At 48.2% G+C, this 15,777-nt stretch overlaps 1 protein-coding gene across 2 annotated transcripts in view; it reads left to right on the top strand.

The window, feature by feature from the left end:
- LOC119458430 (1,5-anhydro-D-fructose reductase-like) overlaps positions 1-13,305 on the top strand; it is a 91,373-nt gene extending 78,068 nt beyond the window's left edge. For both annotated transcript variants that reach the window (XM_049670136.1, XM_049670135.1), the window contains 3 exons: positions 8,662-8,745; positions 11,761-11,849; positions 13,134-13,305. In XM_049670136.1, the coding sequence (XP_049526093.1) occupies positions 8,662-8,745; positions 11,761-11,849; positions 13,134-13,167 (207 nt within the window). In that variant the 3' untranslated portion in view covers positions 13,168-13,305. The remainder of the gene's footprint in view (positions 1-8,661; positions 8,746-11,760; positions 11,850-13,133) is intronic.
- The last annotated feature ends 2,472 nt before the right edge of the window (positions 13,306-15,777 follow it).

Genomic DNA, 15,777 nt, shown 5'->3' with positions numbered 1-15,777 from the left:
ATGAGAGATTGAGCAGCAAGCGTCGGTTGACCTTCGCAAGCTTTCACTCGCACATAAAGCGTACCGCCGGCACGGGGCGACAATGATACCGTCTTTGGACTTTATACGGAACCTCACAGCGACGTCCACGACCACGGAAGAAGTGCGCTTGGAGTGTCCATATAATTGCTATCGCAATATAATGTAACCGCTCACTTCACTATACATTGTCTCACTCATGCCTGAACCTTGGATTATTACGACCTTATTGAGTAGTTTCTATCTTGGTGTGCACAGTCTGCTAGCGCGATAAGTCATCAGCGCGAGTGAGCTTGTACGCACAAAGTGCTTCCATTTTTCCACAAGCAAGATGAACCGATATCACTGCTGCTTATCGTTCAAGCATTCACCACGTTCACACTCACTTCCAATCTCAAGCACTCACTCGTGTTCACACTCACAGCACTCAGTCACGTTCACACAAACCTCCACTCACACTCACTCACTCACTCATGTTCACACTCACCTGCACTCGCACTCACAGGCACTCACTCACGTTCGCACTCACCGCACTCACTTCCACTCACTGGCCCTCACTCACGTGCACTCACTGGCACTCACTCGCACTCGCACTCACCTTCACTCACTTGCACACACTCGCAATCACTTCCACTCACTGGCACTCACTCGCACTCACCTGCACTCACACTCACTGGCACTCACTCTCACCTCCACTCACACTCACTGGTACTCACTTGCACTCGCACTCACCTGCACTCACACTCACTGGCACTCACGCGCACTCGCACTCACGCGCACTCGCACTCACCTGCACTCACTGGCACTCACTCGCACTCACCTGCACTCACTCACACTCACCTCCACTCACACTCACAGGCACTCATCACACTCGCACTCACTTCCACTCACACTCACTGGCACTCACTAGCACTCGCCCTCACCTGCACTCACACTCACTGGCACTCACTCGCACTCGCACTCACCTCCATTCACTCACAGGCACTCACTCGCACTCGCACTCACCTGCACTCACACTCACTGGCACTCACTCGCACTCGCACTCACCTGCACTCACACTCCCTGGCACTCACTCGCACTCACCTGCACTCACACTCACTGGCACTCACTCGCACTCGCACTCACCTGCACTCACACTCACTGGCACTCACTCGCACTCACCTGCACTCACACTCACTGGCACTCACTCGCACTCGCACTCACCTGCACTCACACTCACTGGCACTCACTCGCACTCGCACTCACGCCTTTGAAATGAGTGTGAGTGAGTGTGAGTGAGTGCACTCATGAGTGAGTGCGCCGACCTATGAATTTAGTGTGGGTCGACTCCCGGGAAGCGGCCCAATTCGTGATTTTCGCCTGTCCCACCTTCAGGGCCCCGTCCTGTGATGCGGTAAGAGGGACTGTATAATGTGATGGTCACTGCCAAGGGTCTCATCTAACCTTGACCACTCTTATGGGATTGATTCCCATCGAAAAGGTCAGATTGGGACTGTCGTCTCGCGACGCGCTGATATCTGCGGGTCGTACCAAATAGTTTAAGAGATGCTGCCGGGCCGCACTCATATTTTGTGTACCCCATGCGACATATTGTTCCCCACAACGAGCATCTCATGTCCCTTGGTGATTTTCTTTGCGTCTTGCAGGAAACGGTCGAAATCCTTTAGTGTTTCGCTCGGAGAGCTGTGTAAGTTCAGGATAAGCAGGCTGCGTTTGGTCTTCTTACTTGGGATTATTTCGACCAGGGTGTGTTCTATGCGGTGGTTGATCGGATGTTGTGGTGTCGTGAGGTGCTTATTTGTTAGGATAGCCGTACGGATGTACGTGTCATATCCCTTAATATTCAAGTTATCTGTTTCAATTTCTTGTTGTAATAAATCGCATGACCGAACAGAGTACGTTTTATAATTGCATTCTGCTCCATTCGTTCGACAGCTTGCCTAATGTTAGCGTGCACACACGTTGAAAACAGAGAATCAAGCAACATAAAATCAAGTGCACGATTTATTCAATCGTTGGTTTCCCTCAGCGCCGCAAAGCTTGAGCGCTTGAGGGTTGGAAAAAAATTATCGAGAAGTTAAAATTTGACAGTCACTTCAGCATACGTTAAACAGTATGAAATCGAAAGCTTGCGCGCTCAAAAACACTCGTTAAATTACTGGACATTCTCATTCGAATGCGTTGTTACTTCGTATTCCCCACCAAAGGTCGTGGGTTTGAGTGCCTTAACTCTATCTTAATTAAATCTGCCTAAATTGACATCGCCTTAATTAAGACCACAGGTAGCGGGTTCGAATGCCTCAATTAAAAATACCCTAATTAAATATACCTTAATTAACTTCGCCTTAATTAACTCCAGGGTCATGGGTTCGACTTCCACTATGGGTCGGAAGTTTGAGTGCCCTTAATAACCGTAAGTTCATTTTAAGTAACAACAAAGGTCGTGGTTTCACCTCTCACCGAAGGTCGTGGGTTCGAGTGCCTTAATTAAGCATATCTTAATTAAGGTAGACCTAATTAAGGCACTCCAACCCACGACCATTGTTGGTGGCACCATAATTTGGTGCGATGAATGTTGGTGCCATAACGCCGGACGTCGGATTTTTCTACCCATGCGGCATCTAAGGCCTTAAAAATTCAAATGAAGACAGCGCAGTTGAAGCGACCGGCCATCTCGCCTTGCCGTGTCTTTGCACCTGCCGCAGATATGGCGAGCGGGCCGCGTATGCTCTCACACTTGCCGACAGCCATGCGCAGCAGCCAGGCCGGGGAGGGGCCGCCCTATAGCGCGCTTGATCACGGTATACCGCGCGATCTGGCCTCCGCTTGCGCGCATTTGATCCCCTAACACTGGGCGTGCGGTAACTAATACCCGTGCCACAGGGGCAAAGTAAAGTGCACTTTGAGCGAGTGCACTTCGCAGGCTGCCACACGGGAACGCTTAGTGACACTCACTGCAGAGCGCACTCACCGGCGAGTGTGTTCTGCGAACTCACTTCGCGGCGGCGAAGTGTGTAGCCTCGTTAGCAATGAGTAAAAAAAAAGTAAAGTATTATTGAAAGAAGACTGAGGAGTAATTTTTAATAACGTTGTTTTAAATTGCTAACGGTTACAAGATAATAAAATGTGCCGCACCGCAAAGAAACAACAAGAACAGCAAAAGACTACTATCGCTCTCGGGCTGATCACGACCACGCCGGGTAATGGCTGCGCAGTTGTTTGGTGGATGGAGTCGTTTTGACTGTTACTGGTCAAGTTACCATCGTTGCCGGCGCTTGTAAAGGTGGATTGTAAATGTTGTTTCTAACAGTAATAAACTGTTTTCGTGCACACATTTTTATATTAAGAAATATATGCTTGCCCGTCTGACTCCCGATTGCCATGGCCATCAATTTGAAAAAAAAAAAAAACACTTTTCTTTCTCGTGTAGCAGCGCGCCGCCAAGGTTACACTCAGCGCGCTGAAGTTCACTCGCTCAAAGTGCACTTTAGTTTGCCCGTGTGGCACGGGCCTTCTCTGCTCACCCTCGCCTGATTTCTGTCGCACCCACAGCATACGGCGCTTGGGCGTGTTCCTATCTCACTTTGTACGAAACCTCACGGCGACGACGATGCAAATTAGCATCGAGTGTCCCCATAGTTACTATCGCAATAATAAATACCCTCCCCAGTCCCAACTTCCAATATCACGTGATCATTTAGTTCCCTGGGCGACGCCACTGTTTTGTGTGTGGAAATTAAATTTTATAGGCAGTGTATGAATTACAGTAGAATCTAGAATAATTCGGGGAATTCTAAAATGCTTGCATCATCCGTAATTAGTATGATGTATAAGAAAACACGACATTCGTGGCGAGAGTGTGAAGATGAGACATTTTGTTTTACGTGGTGATTTTGAGAAGTCATTGATAGATTTCCGGACGATGCGCTCTTCCCTCGGTGTTGTTGAAGACACTTGTAAAAATGCGTAAAACTTTGCGAAATGTGAGCGATTGCCTCACGCTGCAGCGAGTACTTTTTAAATGCGCACCTGTCTCTCCAATGGTCTTGTCAAAAAAAAAAAAAAAATACTGCCCACACCGAAATCGCAACTGTACCCCGCGGCTTCACGTCCCCGAATGTGAGAAACCTCGTGGCATCTTAAGATGTTCGTGTCACATTCACCGCGTCCCAGGAGTCATTCGGCAGTGAATATCATGAGAAATGATTGCCAACATATTGACACGCGTACTTGTTTATCCTTTTTTCCAGGGACCGTATTTGACCCGCTAACAACTAACAAGTTATCGCTCAGCGCTAGACGCGCCTGCATGCATTGGCACTTTCTCGAATGTGGATTTTACCTGTTGTCTGTATTGTCGTCGACCCCTTGTGCAATGAGATTGTACATGCGCGACGCGAGTGGTGTTTTATATATGCGAGCAGCGATTACGAACCTTCGTCGAGTCATGTGTAAACAGCCTGAGCCGACGAATGTGCTCGTCACTGTATCGTTCGGTCCTTGTGTAACTTGTTTTTGTGGCACGCCCAATGTTCGTTTTGAGACTTGCCGTTGTGCCGCAGTCTAATTCTTCACCGTTACAGCTATTACTTACGACCTTTCCACTAAGTGCTTCGTATCATGTAAGCTGTGAAGGTACGCTAAGTTGCGATGCTTGGCTTTCGAATCTCCTCCATCCTAAACTGTCTTGACTGAATCGGAACTCGGCTGTGTGCTGCTTGTTTTCGTAGAGTCGTTCTGAATGTTTCTTCCCTGTTTCAATAAAAACCTCCAGGTAAACTAACCCTTGCAGAAAAACATGTTTGTGACAAAAGTTTGATCATATGCACAGCTCTGTAGCCAATTCAGAACAGCAGCCGAATGTTTTCCACGCTACCCTTCAAAAAATGTTCTTTTTTTTTGTGCTTCATTTCTTCATCCCGCACAGCTGCAGATATCTCGAGCTCAATTATGCTCATGTAGTGTGACTCGTCGGTGTTCTTGTACTATTCGTTTAAATTGTCGACCTATGGAATAGTGTACGTGCCGCGCTATCTTGCTGAATTTTTGAAAGGCGCATCGGGATCATCATGCATGAGCTCATGCATATTACACCTACGAATTTCCTGGAAGCCCCTTCTGCACTATGCTATACTTGAACGCAGTAACGTACCTACCCTATTGATAGGTTTGCATGACCATTTCTATTATTCATTTATTGCCCTCAGGGCCCGAGGGGCATCGCAGAGGGGATGGGTAGATTCTGGTTATGCAATTGCAATAACGTAAACAATGTTTTACCGAGTATTGCGGGAATCCATGTTTCAAGACGGTCTGCAGAGCCTTCTCCACGCGAGTGCGCATGGCCACCGTGTCACGTGAGTTCCCTGCGACATTGCCCGAGCCACCAGCAAGCGGCCAGTCCCTGCAGTCTTTTTCCCGCACGTCGACCATGCTTTGCCGTGGCAGCCGCCGCGGCCGCCCAGCTGGTCGAAACGGAAGCTCCCCTTTGCCTATAGCGCATCACTGTCTTCGCGGGGTGGTGGTGAAAACTTTAATTCGTCGACAGAAAATGATTCATCAGATTACATGGCGGGATTGTTGCTGGCTTCGTGAGGTGGCCGTCAGACCGTGCGTGTCTTCTAAAGCCCGCAGTTGAACCGAGCTGGTCACCGCAGCCTCCCACTGCTCTCGGCTGATTAAGAAATATATGCTTGCCCGTCTGACTCCCGATTGCCATGGCCATGATTCGGCTCTAGGTTTGAGCTCAGGGCATTCGTGCAAGATGTGTGCTAAATCGGCTTTGTCGTCCTCGCACAGCGTACATTCGGGGGAGTGTATCCCTGGGTAGACTGGTTAGTTTGTACGGGTTGGGGAAGGTTTCGAGAGAACCCTCAGTGATGTAGCTAGCTGACCTGCTCCAAGTGTTAGTTGCAAACGCAATAAATTCACGCAGAAACTCTTCTGGAGTCTCCTAAGCATGCGTTAGAAGCGTGAATTGCTGGGCTAGTTGGTTCATGTTCTAAAGAGAAAAAAACCAGCGAAAAACCAAGACGCAGGACCAGAGGGAAGCAAACACACACACAGTCGCCGTCTTGGTTTTTCGCTGGTTTTTTCTCTTTAGAAGCATGCGTTGAGGCGCTTGCTCGTCTCCACGCAGCCCGGTATCAATGCCATGACACTTGATCCCGCCAGGGCAAAAGACGGCGCTGCGGCGACACCAACTGGTGCGTCGTAACTGCCAACTTTTCAGCTCAGGTCCGCCGGTAGCAGGAGCGCGAACTCGACGTACGGCTCCGCTAGGCCTAAACCTTCGCTGAGCAGGATCAACATCAGCTAAAACTTTATGTGCACGGCTTGAGAGTGCTGAAGGTTGGGCATTTCAACTTCGGAAGCACGTTTTGACTCTTTTTGAGCGCGATTAATTGTATATACACGAGCTGTCGTGTTGTCGGTTCGGCGGCCGATCGCGCAGGGATCGGATACGGTCGCCAAGTTGATTTTGTCGGTGTCGTCGCCGCGAAAGAACACAACACCTATATAATACTTACGAAAGCCTGTCGCACTATATGGCAACCCGCGCTCGTCGGTTGCGTCGTTGTCGGCCTATCATGATAAACTGGTCTCAGCGACACACTGTGCTCGTCGGCGTCTATAGTCGGTCTCGTATCGAACCAGAGTTACCGCGCCCTCAACAAGTACACGTGACGTCAGGCACGCGCTGCCACCACCAGAGGGCCGCCGCTGCAAGAAGGCTTCGTCAGCAACGTGATGCTTTTGTAGGTGGCCCCAGGCTATAACGCCGGGGTTTTTCGATAAATTTGCTATAGCCATCAATGAAATACATACATACGTAGTTCACGGTGCAGTCCGGACAAAGCCCTGGCCTTGTTTTCATTTTAAACGCCGTACGCTACGCACGTTTTCGGCACCGCACCGACGTGCTGGTGGAGTTGCGATGCGGTACACGTGTGTTCAGGGCCGTGCGCCTTTTTTTTTTTTTTTTTTAATCGAGATCGGGCCGCACGCGCGACCCCTCCGCTTTTTAACTTTTTCAGCCACTTCTGCATAGGAAGCTGCTGCAATCATCATCATCAGTGTATATTTATGTCCACTTCTGCAATGAGTTGCTGCATCTGTAGCTGCTGCAAATAGGTTCTGTATGTGCTAGAGCTGCTCTACATTTCGCGACTTGTTCAGAAAAAATAGAAATCCTCGTTTGATGAGGAAAACAGCGTTCGTTTCAGTCAATATGAAGCAGGATCTTTCCATCAGTGGGGATATCGCAGTTCATGTTCTGCATGGTCTGTCCCCGTAAGCCCATAGGCGCGACCCGACTTAGTGCGTGAACAGGGCGCGACCTTGCCAGGGTGGAAGTTCGGCTACATTGAAATTATGTAAATGTTAGGGAAGAGTGACGACAACCGCAGAACCTCTGGAAAGTCTCAAATCCTGCGTCTTCATATTTTGCGATGATGTGAGAGCTAATCGCATTCTTCTACATGCACATGTCCCCCCCCCCCCCCCTTTCCTCCCCGCCCCCGTGTAAAGACCGGAGCTTATATCCTAAGGCTGGTACCCGTGATCGTGAAGTAGGTAGGTCGGAAGGGCGCGAAAATGTGCACATTGAAAAGATACCGAGTTGGCTTTGCTAATCCCAGCAGGGTCAAAATTAATGTCTCATGCGAAGTGTATGAATCGCAGTGCGAGGATATCTCGGTGCCCTGGGGGCCAAGGAGCCCGAAATATGGACGAGTGCACCATTATAATGGAATTCACGTCAATGAAAGTTTGAAAGTTTATTTAACATAAGTAAACTATACAATTAGAAAGTACACACTTTTGGGACCCAACAAATTTGTTGAGTGCCCTACATTTCGAACTCTTACCACGATATACGACGGCAAAATATTTCTCGTCACCTTGTGAATTACGGCGGTGCTCCCTGTTTATTACCTACGAGAATTCGCGGTTTGAACACGCACTGAGTACAAAGCTGCTATGGTGGCAAGAATGGATGAAAATTAGAGTACGTTCAGGACTACAGATTTGCCCTCTACTGCGGCATCTCTCGTGGCCTGGATGTTACTTTGAAACTTTGGAATCAATAAATCAAACAATCAATTAATAAATATATCAGTCAGTCAATCAATGAATTGGTCACTCAAGCACACAATTGATCAATCGAACACATGATTGATTAATCAATTGCTCAATAAATAAATAAATAATTATAACAAATAAAATTGCTCAACATATCAGTCAGTCAATCATTGAGAAGCCAATCAATCAGTCCACTAGGTCGGTCTATAACTCACAAGCTCTATGAAAAAATGAAAAGTTTAACAATTTCTAGCCTCACCCTGTATGAAGACTCACTGAAGGATCTTGCATTGTTTTCGCTCTGCTCGCATACGCTGTTTTTCTTGACGCGGTCAAGATGAGGCTAATCAATTCAGGCCACGGCAGCGGCCTTGGGCAGTGCGTGCCGTGTGTCTCAATTAGTGCCCGGTTGGCGGCAGCGTTGCGCATCGCAGCCGTCGCGCAGGCGGGTACACAGGCGCCCAATACGTTAATCTCGTGAACGAGGCCAGCTGGCCGACGTCATCGCCTGCAGTTTTTGACTAATCCACACCGGCGACCTTTGATCCCCCTTTCCCGCAGATCCTAATCCGGTGGCTGCTGCAGCGCGGAGTCGTGGCCTTGCCCAGGTCCACGTGTCCGGATCACATCCAAGAAAACATCCAGGTTTGTACTTCGTATACAGGCGCAGGACCCGGAAGAGCAATCCTCTTTATCTTCCTTTTGTCTGGACAACTTCGTTCGACCTTCATCGTCCGTCTATTGCTGTCCATCTGAATCCTCGCCGATGATAAGCCTAGCTCTTGTAACTTTCCCCGATGGGAAAGCGGTGCCGCGGTAGCTCAAGTACGCAAGATGATGAAAAGACGTTCGTATCCCACCTGCGGCCAGTTGTTTCTTTACAGCGAAGCTGTATAGTTTCTAGTGGATCGATGTCCGTAGACCAAAAACGTGGGGCGACCCGGAAGACAGCGCAATACCGGGCCAACCTGCGGCAGAGGTGAAGCAGGCTTACAGAAATGAGTTTAATATCTTGGGGCCAAACACAACCCGTATCAAATATTAAGATACTACACTTTGACCCGCGTCGGCCATGTCTATGTTCGCGACATACAGGTGTACGTCATTACGCGTATTCAAACTAAACTATAGTGCCTACCAATCTGAGTGCCGTCTGTCTCCTGACGTCATGCTGTACGTAGGCTCCTTTCCTCAGTTCTGCTCTGACTGTGAAATGGCTGGGCCGCGGGTTGTACGGTCTGAAGAAGAACAGCGTACCTACCTAGAACGACTGCGTGAACAGAAAAAATTTACACCCTGAGTAGTATGCGAAGCAGTCGACTCAAGTTCCCATTAGTTTTCAGATCGGCCTGTCGCCGCTGCCGTTTCGTGGCAGCGGCTCGAGCCCTCTTCTCCGCGGCGCTGTCTACGGCGCTGACACTGTCCGTGGCACTCATCGTGGATTTGCGGGAGGAGAATGAGAGGACCAAGTGAATGATGATGAGTGGGCGAAGCACCGGGGGATCATTCGGGTACAGTGGCTAAGTCGGCTTCCGGTTCCGGCTTCCGGAAGCCGGAGCTTGGCGTACATATACTATACATATTGACCCTTTTCGCGGCGATCCCGTGGGCTCTGCCATGTTTGATCACGTGATGACGCGTCCATTGCTTGCCTCAACTGCCCCCGTTGCCTCCTTGTTTACAATGGAAATGTATGACGCCGGCGCGGCTTAGAAAACCTCTGTTTTCGGAGATATCGTCGACGGTGACTAGGTGGACGACACGAAGCTTTGATCGCAGCTTCAGAGATAGATAGAGAGAGGAAGGGGGGTGGGGGAGGAAGGACACAGTGAGCTCGCGCACGCACGCGGAGAACATGCAAAAGCGCTTTCGGAGCTGATTAAGCTATGTCCAAACGGCGCAAGCAGCGTACATGGTGCTTGTTCTAAAAGCGGGGCTAAATATGTATTCCAAGCTATCCAAACATTCCGCTCATGAATTCAGTCAGGATGAGCGTGTTTTGCTCTTTGTTCTTTATTCGGCAAATATTTTGAAGCAGTGGCTTGTCAGTTTCTGACTCAGTGAAGTTCCTCGGTGCGGCCACTATTTGATTATTTTCAGCTTAATCGCTCGCGGGTGTGCTCAGCTTCGATAGATTTGTTCTTGCTGCGCACAATGCTTGAAACGTAGCTGTTTTGTACATTGTAATACCTTGTAGCAAATATATATTACAGCTAGTAACTCGCTTACTCTTGTGGACGGTCACGAAACATTCAGCTTCGACCATTCGAGCGCCATAGGTGTAGTCCGTCATTTATTGTGCGTATACAGTGCGCATATATTCAAGTGTGCGCCAATCCACTTATTCTTGATACGTCGGCGATAGAGTGGGCGTAAGTTTTCCTGCCATTTGGGACAGATGTGTATAGATAACGTGCGCGAAACTTACTATGACAGGAAGCGGCGCTACTCCCTTTGTCATTGTTTAACGAGTGGTACTCACTCTTGCCGACGTTCTGGAGATGGAGCCCTTTCTTTGAAGGTTAGCGATACAAGGTTGGCGGATGAGCAAATTTCTGTATCCTCGAGGAAAGCCGTACATCACGAAGTGCCGGTAGCACGTTCGGACAGTTGCAGCAGCGGTCCGCAAACTTGGCCACACAGATTCCTTCCATTCCTTAACATGCCAATCATTATTTTTCCAGCCAACTACTGCACACGTCTTCCATCCACATGATTCAATCTAGCATGATTGGAGCACAGTGTGTTAGCAAAACTCAGTTGCATTTCCGACAGCTGATCGCACAGAAGCAAGGTAGAAGCAGTAATGGTTTCGTGTTCGTGCGCGGTCGCTGAGGAGAGGTATGGCGCGCCGCCGTGAGCGCCATCTCGTTTCTCTAAAACAAACTGCTCCGCGAAAAGGGTCAATACAAGGAGAAGAGGGGGAGGAGGACGCGCATGCGCAGTGCGGGTGTGGACGCCGCACGGCGGACGCAGGGAGGGACATAGCCCTGACTAGAGTGTACTAGAATTCTAGTACACTGTAGCCCCGACCATAAGCTGCTTCGCATCTAAAAGGGAATGGGCGCGGCGGCGGAAGGAGACCACCGACGATGAGTGGGCCGCGGACGCCAAGCGTAAAGGCACGTTCACACTGAAAGCGGAGCGCCTCAAGCGGATTTTCAACGCGGCGAGGCGGCGAGCGCGCGGGCATGCTCTCGAACTCAGCAGCGAGTCATCGAACTCGGGCAGTCTACGCCATATCGCGGATGGCGCGGCAGTTGTGTTACGTGGCACTTGGCGGCGGCAAGGCAGAGGGCGACAGTGGCGCAGAGACTCGTGCATCTCACCCCGTTTACGGCTGCTTACACTCACATTTTATCGCATCCATCGACTGTTGCTACGTATTCTCGGCATGACGAGGTATCATTTAATACTGTTTTAATGCTCATAGGGCATCTACAAGTCACCTAACCGACTGCTTCTTTCTAGAAGTGCTTACAAGATACGGAGATCCCAGATGCGCCAAGTCCGTCTGAAGTCGGCTATGAAGACCTTGTCTTCAAAATAACCTTAAAAAATTATGCATTAGGGAGAAAGAAAAGGCGCTAGGACAGCACCAAAAAGATACACTCGGGCTTGGTCTTAACTGCTATACCGCGTGCGGCGCTGATATTTCAGGTGTTCGACTTCGAGCTGTCGGAGACTGACGTCAAAACACTCACAGGGCTAAACAGGAACATGCGCTTGTTCGCCTACAACATTTACGGGTACGTATTGGCACGATGCGCTAATACTTGAAACCGCTTGTATATAATGCTTTTTACGCGGAAGTAAACTTATCCTTGGTTAAAAAGCTTCGCGCAAATGACAGTGATTCGCCAAACGTTGACTTCTGGAGAGACAAAGCGAGTCAATCTTCAGCTATTACTTGCCTAGGTGTTTCGACAGCTTATTGTGCGGTAAGTTACTTTTTTTCGTTGCGCCAGACATTTGAACGACAGGTAAATCTAACAATGGGTGAAATTCTTTATTCAAACGGCCACTTTTCAGAATATCATGAACACCGTACTTGCTGGATTCTCGAGCGCTCTTTACTGTAATGGGCTCCCGACCTTTCGCGGCCAGAATAAAAAAAATCAATGCCCTTCATTGTAACGCCCACCCCAATTTTCATGTTTAAATAAATGCGAAAATGCGGTACCCTTTATTATTCTCTCACCAGGTTTTTGTGGTAACAGATTTGTTCTCACTAAAAAAAAAAAAAAAATGAATTCTGAGGTCACTGGAGCTGTGATTTGTACACCAGCCGCAAGTGGCGTACAATGGTGAGAAACATCCGGCGCTCGCTGTACGGCTAAGCACGACTTTCGATATTGGTTGACGGGATTTAGAAAACGCCAATTGCAGCTTTGGTTGCGTACTCGATTCAGCGCACCCATCATCCTTTAGTGACTTTTTCCGAAACAACAACAACAACAACAACAACACACACACAAAAAAACACATTGCCCGTTAGAACCGAGTAAACTGGACTGGACAAACTTTATTTGGGTCATGCAGGACGCGCTTAGGGCGTAGTGGGCGTCTCCCACGTAGGGACCGACAGGGAATACCTGGCGGCCGCTTCGTGGGCCTGCTGGACGGCCCATTGCTGGTCGGTAATACGGTGACATATTTAATGGCCGCACTAGGGGCTTCATTCTAAATGCTTCAAGAAAATTTCAACTTTGCATGGCGCCCTATATGTGGCATCTTAGTGTTTGGTGCTTGCGTGTATTTTACTTATGAGAGTGCTTTACCACGTGCAAAGAACGCAGGCGTATCGTAACCTTGGCGCTGGGCCTTTCGTTAATGAACGTGGAAGGTCCATTTTCCAGCGAGAAATATGAAATAAACTGATAGACTGAAAGTTCAGGGCAAGCTGCCGAAGCCCCCGAATCTAGGATATTGTTCACGCAGCGCCGCATACCATCATGATAGACCTCTCCAGGTGAATAAAGTTGTGAATTAAACTGCCATTCTAACTTACTAACGTTCTCTTGTAACTGCAGATTGCCAGACAGAGCAGAGTACCCTTTCAAGTGAGTCAACGCTCGAAGAGAGCTCGCAAGAAGTCATCTGTACATAGTTACGTTCGTTCCCCGACCACCTACTTCCCGAAAGTATTATATTAAATTTCGTCACACATTACTGTAATTAAGAGAAGCTCTTCTTGTGACTGAGTTGTCGAATAAAACTATTTTGTGAAGCTTCTAAAAACCGTTTTTCTCCATGCCCTGTGCTTCACGCGCATGCTTGCACAAACAAATATGCCCGCAACAAACACAAAAACATGCAAATACGCCCAACACACCTACACACATTCAAATACGAGCATCAGAAGTTGCATTGTTAGAAGCCCTAAAGGACGTGGCATATGAACACACGAACGAAATGTTTATTTTACATCTGAATGGGCAATGTACACAGGGAATAAGCATATTCAACGAAAAGAGAAATGTGTTGCGGTAACTGATTGAGCACTTGGGAACTCCAAGAATGCTTCACCTGTGCTGGCAACACTGTACAAATAAGCCAAGATGGCTACGACATCCAGGTTCACGGCAGTGTTGCCAGGTCCGACGAGGCGGCGTAGCCAAAAGCTAGAGAAGTTTTAGCCCAAATGTAGCCAAACACAAAAAAGTGAAAAAAATTTCGTAGCCAAATATAGCCACTTTTATTTACAGTGTTATTTGTGTATACATTTTCACATTCGACTACGGCAATCCTTTTTTGCACAACCCGTCGTACCAAAATGACCGTGCCGCCATGACGGTCGGCCCTTGACATCAACAACAGCGACATAATGCTTGCACAGAACACTTTTTGGTTGGGCCCGGAAGCTCTTAAGTTCTATCGCATCGCTGCAGAGGGCGAAATCAGTGCTTTTATTTTATGACAGATAGTACTAAGTTATTATTTTTGGTTATTTCCAGTAATATTAACTACGAACTCTGCTTTTGAGCAATCGTGAACGCAAAATAATGTTTCGCATCATCGATCTCTCACATCATATGTGCCTATGGCGTAGAAGTTCAGCTGTCCAGCGATCTGCGACGTGCTCGCGGCTTCTTTTTTTTTTTTTATGAGCTACAACAAGTATTTCGCGCTATGATATCTGGTGTTATTTGTCTCATCGTCCTATCTTGTTTTCTCGTTTTTTTTTTTCAATTATCTTGGCCCGGGTAAGCTGGTACATGCTCTATATTCTGTCCATATACATCAACCTGGCCGCCATTTTAGGCCTCTAGCACGGCAAGAGCATGCGTTAAAATAAAGTGACAGACAACAGCTGCCACTCGTTGTCTGAATCGGTGTAAGCGAAGCTTTAAAAGATAACTGCGCAAAGCGGCACACCAGTGTAAGAAGCGCGCAGTCGTATTCGGCGACGAGCACATCGCGAACGCAACTCGCTCGAAATGGTAAAAGCCGCGACGGCGCAGAAAGAGCACAGGTAAACAACAAATTGATAACAGTGGTCCAAATTGATAACAGCAAACCATCTTGATGTGCTAACAAAGTTTTAGAATAGGGGGCCCCAAAGAGCTTTGCGGGTGTGAAAAGGGCACGCAGGAGTGAAGAGCTTTAGAATAGGCGTTTTGCGTTTGCGGGTAGCGTGTTGCGCTTGCAGCGTCACTACGGCATCAAAGAAAAGCTGTTATAAATATTACAATAAAATATACCCATTTTATGATAAGAAGAGTAATTTAGATTTTAGTTTTCTCGCATTTAATTACAATTTAGAACTTATTCTGTTAGGAGCAAGCAACTTGTTGCACTTAGTTTTGAGTAACCAACTTTACGTACTTTCACCCAGCCAAGTCAATCCGTGTTAGGCCTACGAGCCATGAAATCGACAATTTAATTCGGTATCAGCGGCGCCTGATGAATCAATCAATCTTCATTACACAGGTTAGTTGAGAGAAAGCGTTAACCGCAATCACTTCTCATAGCTTACGAACTTCACGCGTTACCAGGAATCGAGCCCAGTTTGGTGCTAGGTTAGAGCCATCGCTTCGATGGGCGCCGCCATGTTTGTTGACAAAAGCTTTTGGGGCAGCTTTTGGGGCTCCCGCTAAATCGATCAAATAGCGTGCCCGACGCAAAACTCAAACACAGTTTGCGTCTTGCGCATGCGCAGTCGCTTCGACGTTATTTCTTTGGGGCCCCAAAACGTTTGAGGCCCATATTCTAAAACTCTCTAATAATTGCTGGGGTTTTACGTGCCAAAACCACGATATGATTGGGAGGCATGACGCAGTGGGGGACTTCGGATTAATTTTGGCCACCTCGGTTTCTATAACATACACCTAAATCTAAGTACACGAGTGTTCCTGCATTTCGTCTTGATCGAAATGCGGCCGCCGCGGCCAGGAATCAAACCCGCGTCCTCGAGCCAGCAGCGCGACACCTCACAAACTAAGCTAACACGGTGGGTGAGGTTCATGTGACGTGGTGCACTGATGTCATCGTGGAAAACGTGTTTCGATATTAGCAGAATGAGTATCTACATCCGTGATGTTACGGGCAAACCATCTAGAAGTAAAAGCACCAGAACCCTCCTTTGGCTCGGGGTCTTGCTCCCATTCTTTTTTATACGTTCTCGCATACTTGGCCCACCTCCCCATGTTTGGATTCTCCTCTCTGAGGAGGATC

This window comes from Dermacentor silvarum, chromosome 7 (assembly GCF_013339745.2).
Source record: "Dermacentor silvarum isolate Dsil-2018 chromosome 7, BIME_Dsil_1.4, whole genome shotgun sequence".
Lineage (NCBI taxonomy): Eukaryota > Metazoa > Arthropoda > Arachnida > Ixodida > Ixodidae > Dermacentor > Dermacentor silvarum.
The sequence above is the reverse complement of the archived record's forward strand: the minus strand, read 5'-3'. Positions and strand labels throughout refer to the sequence as shown.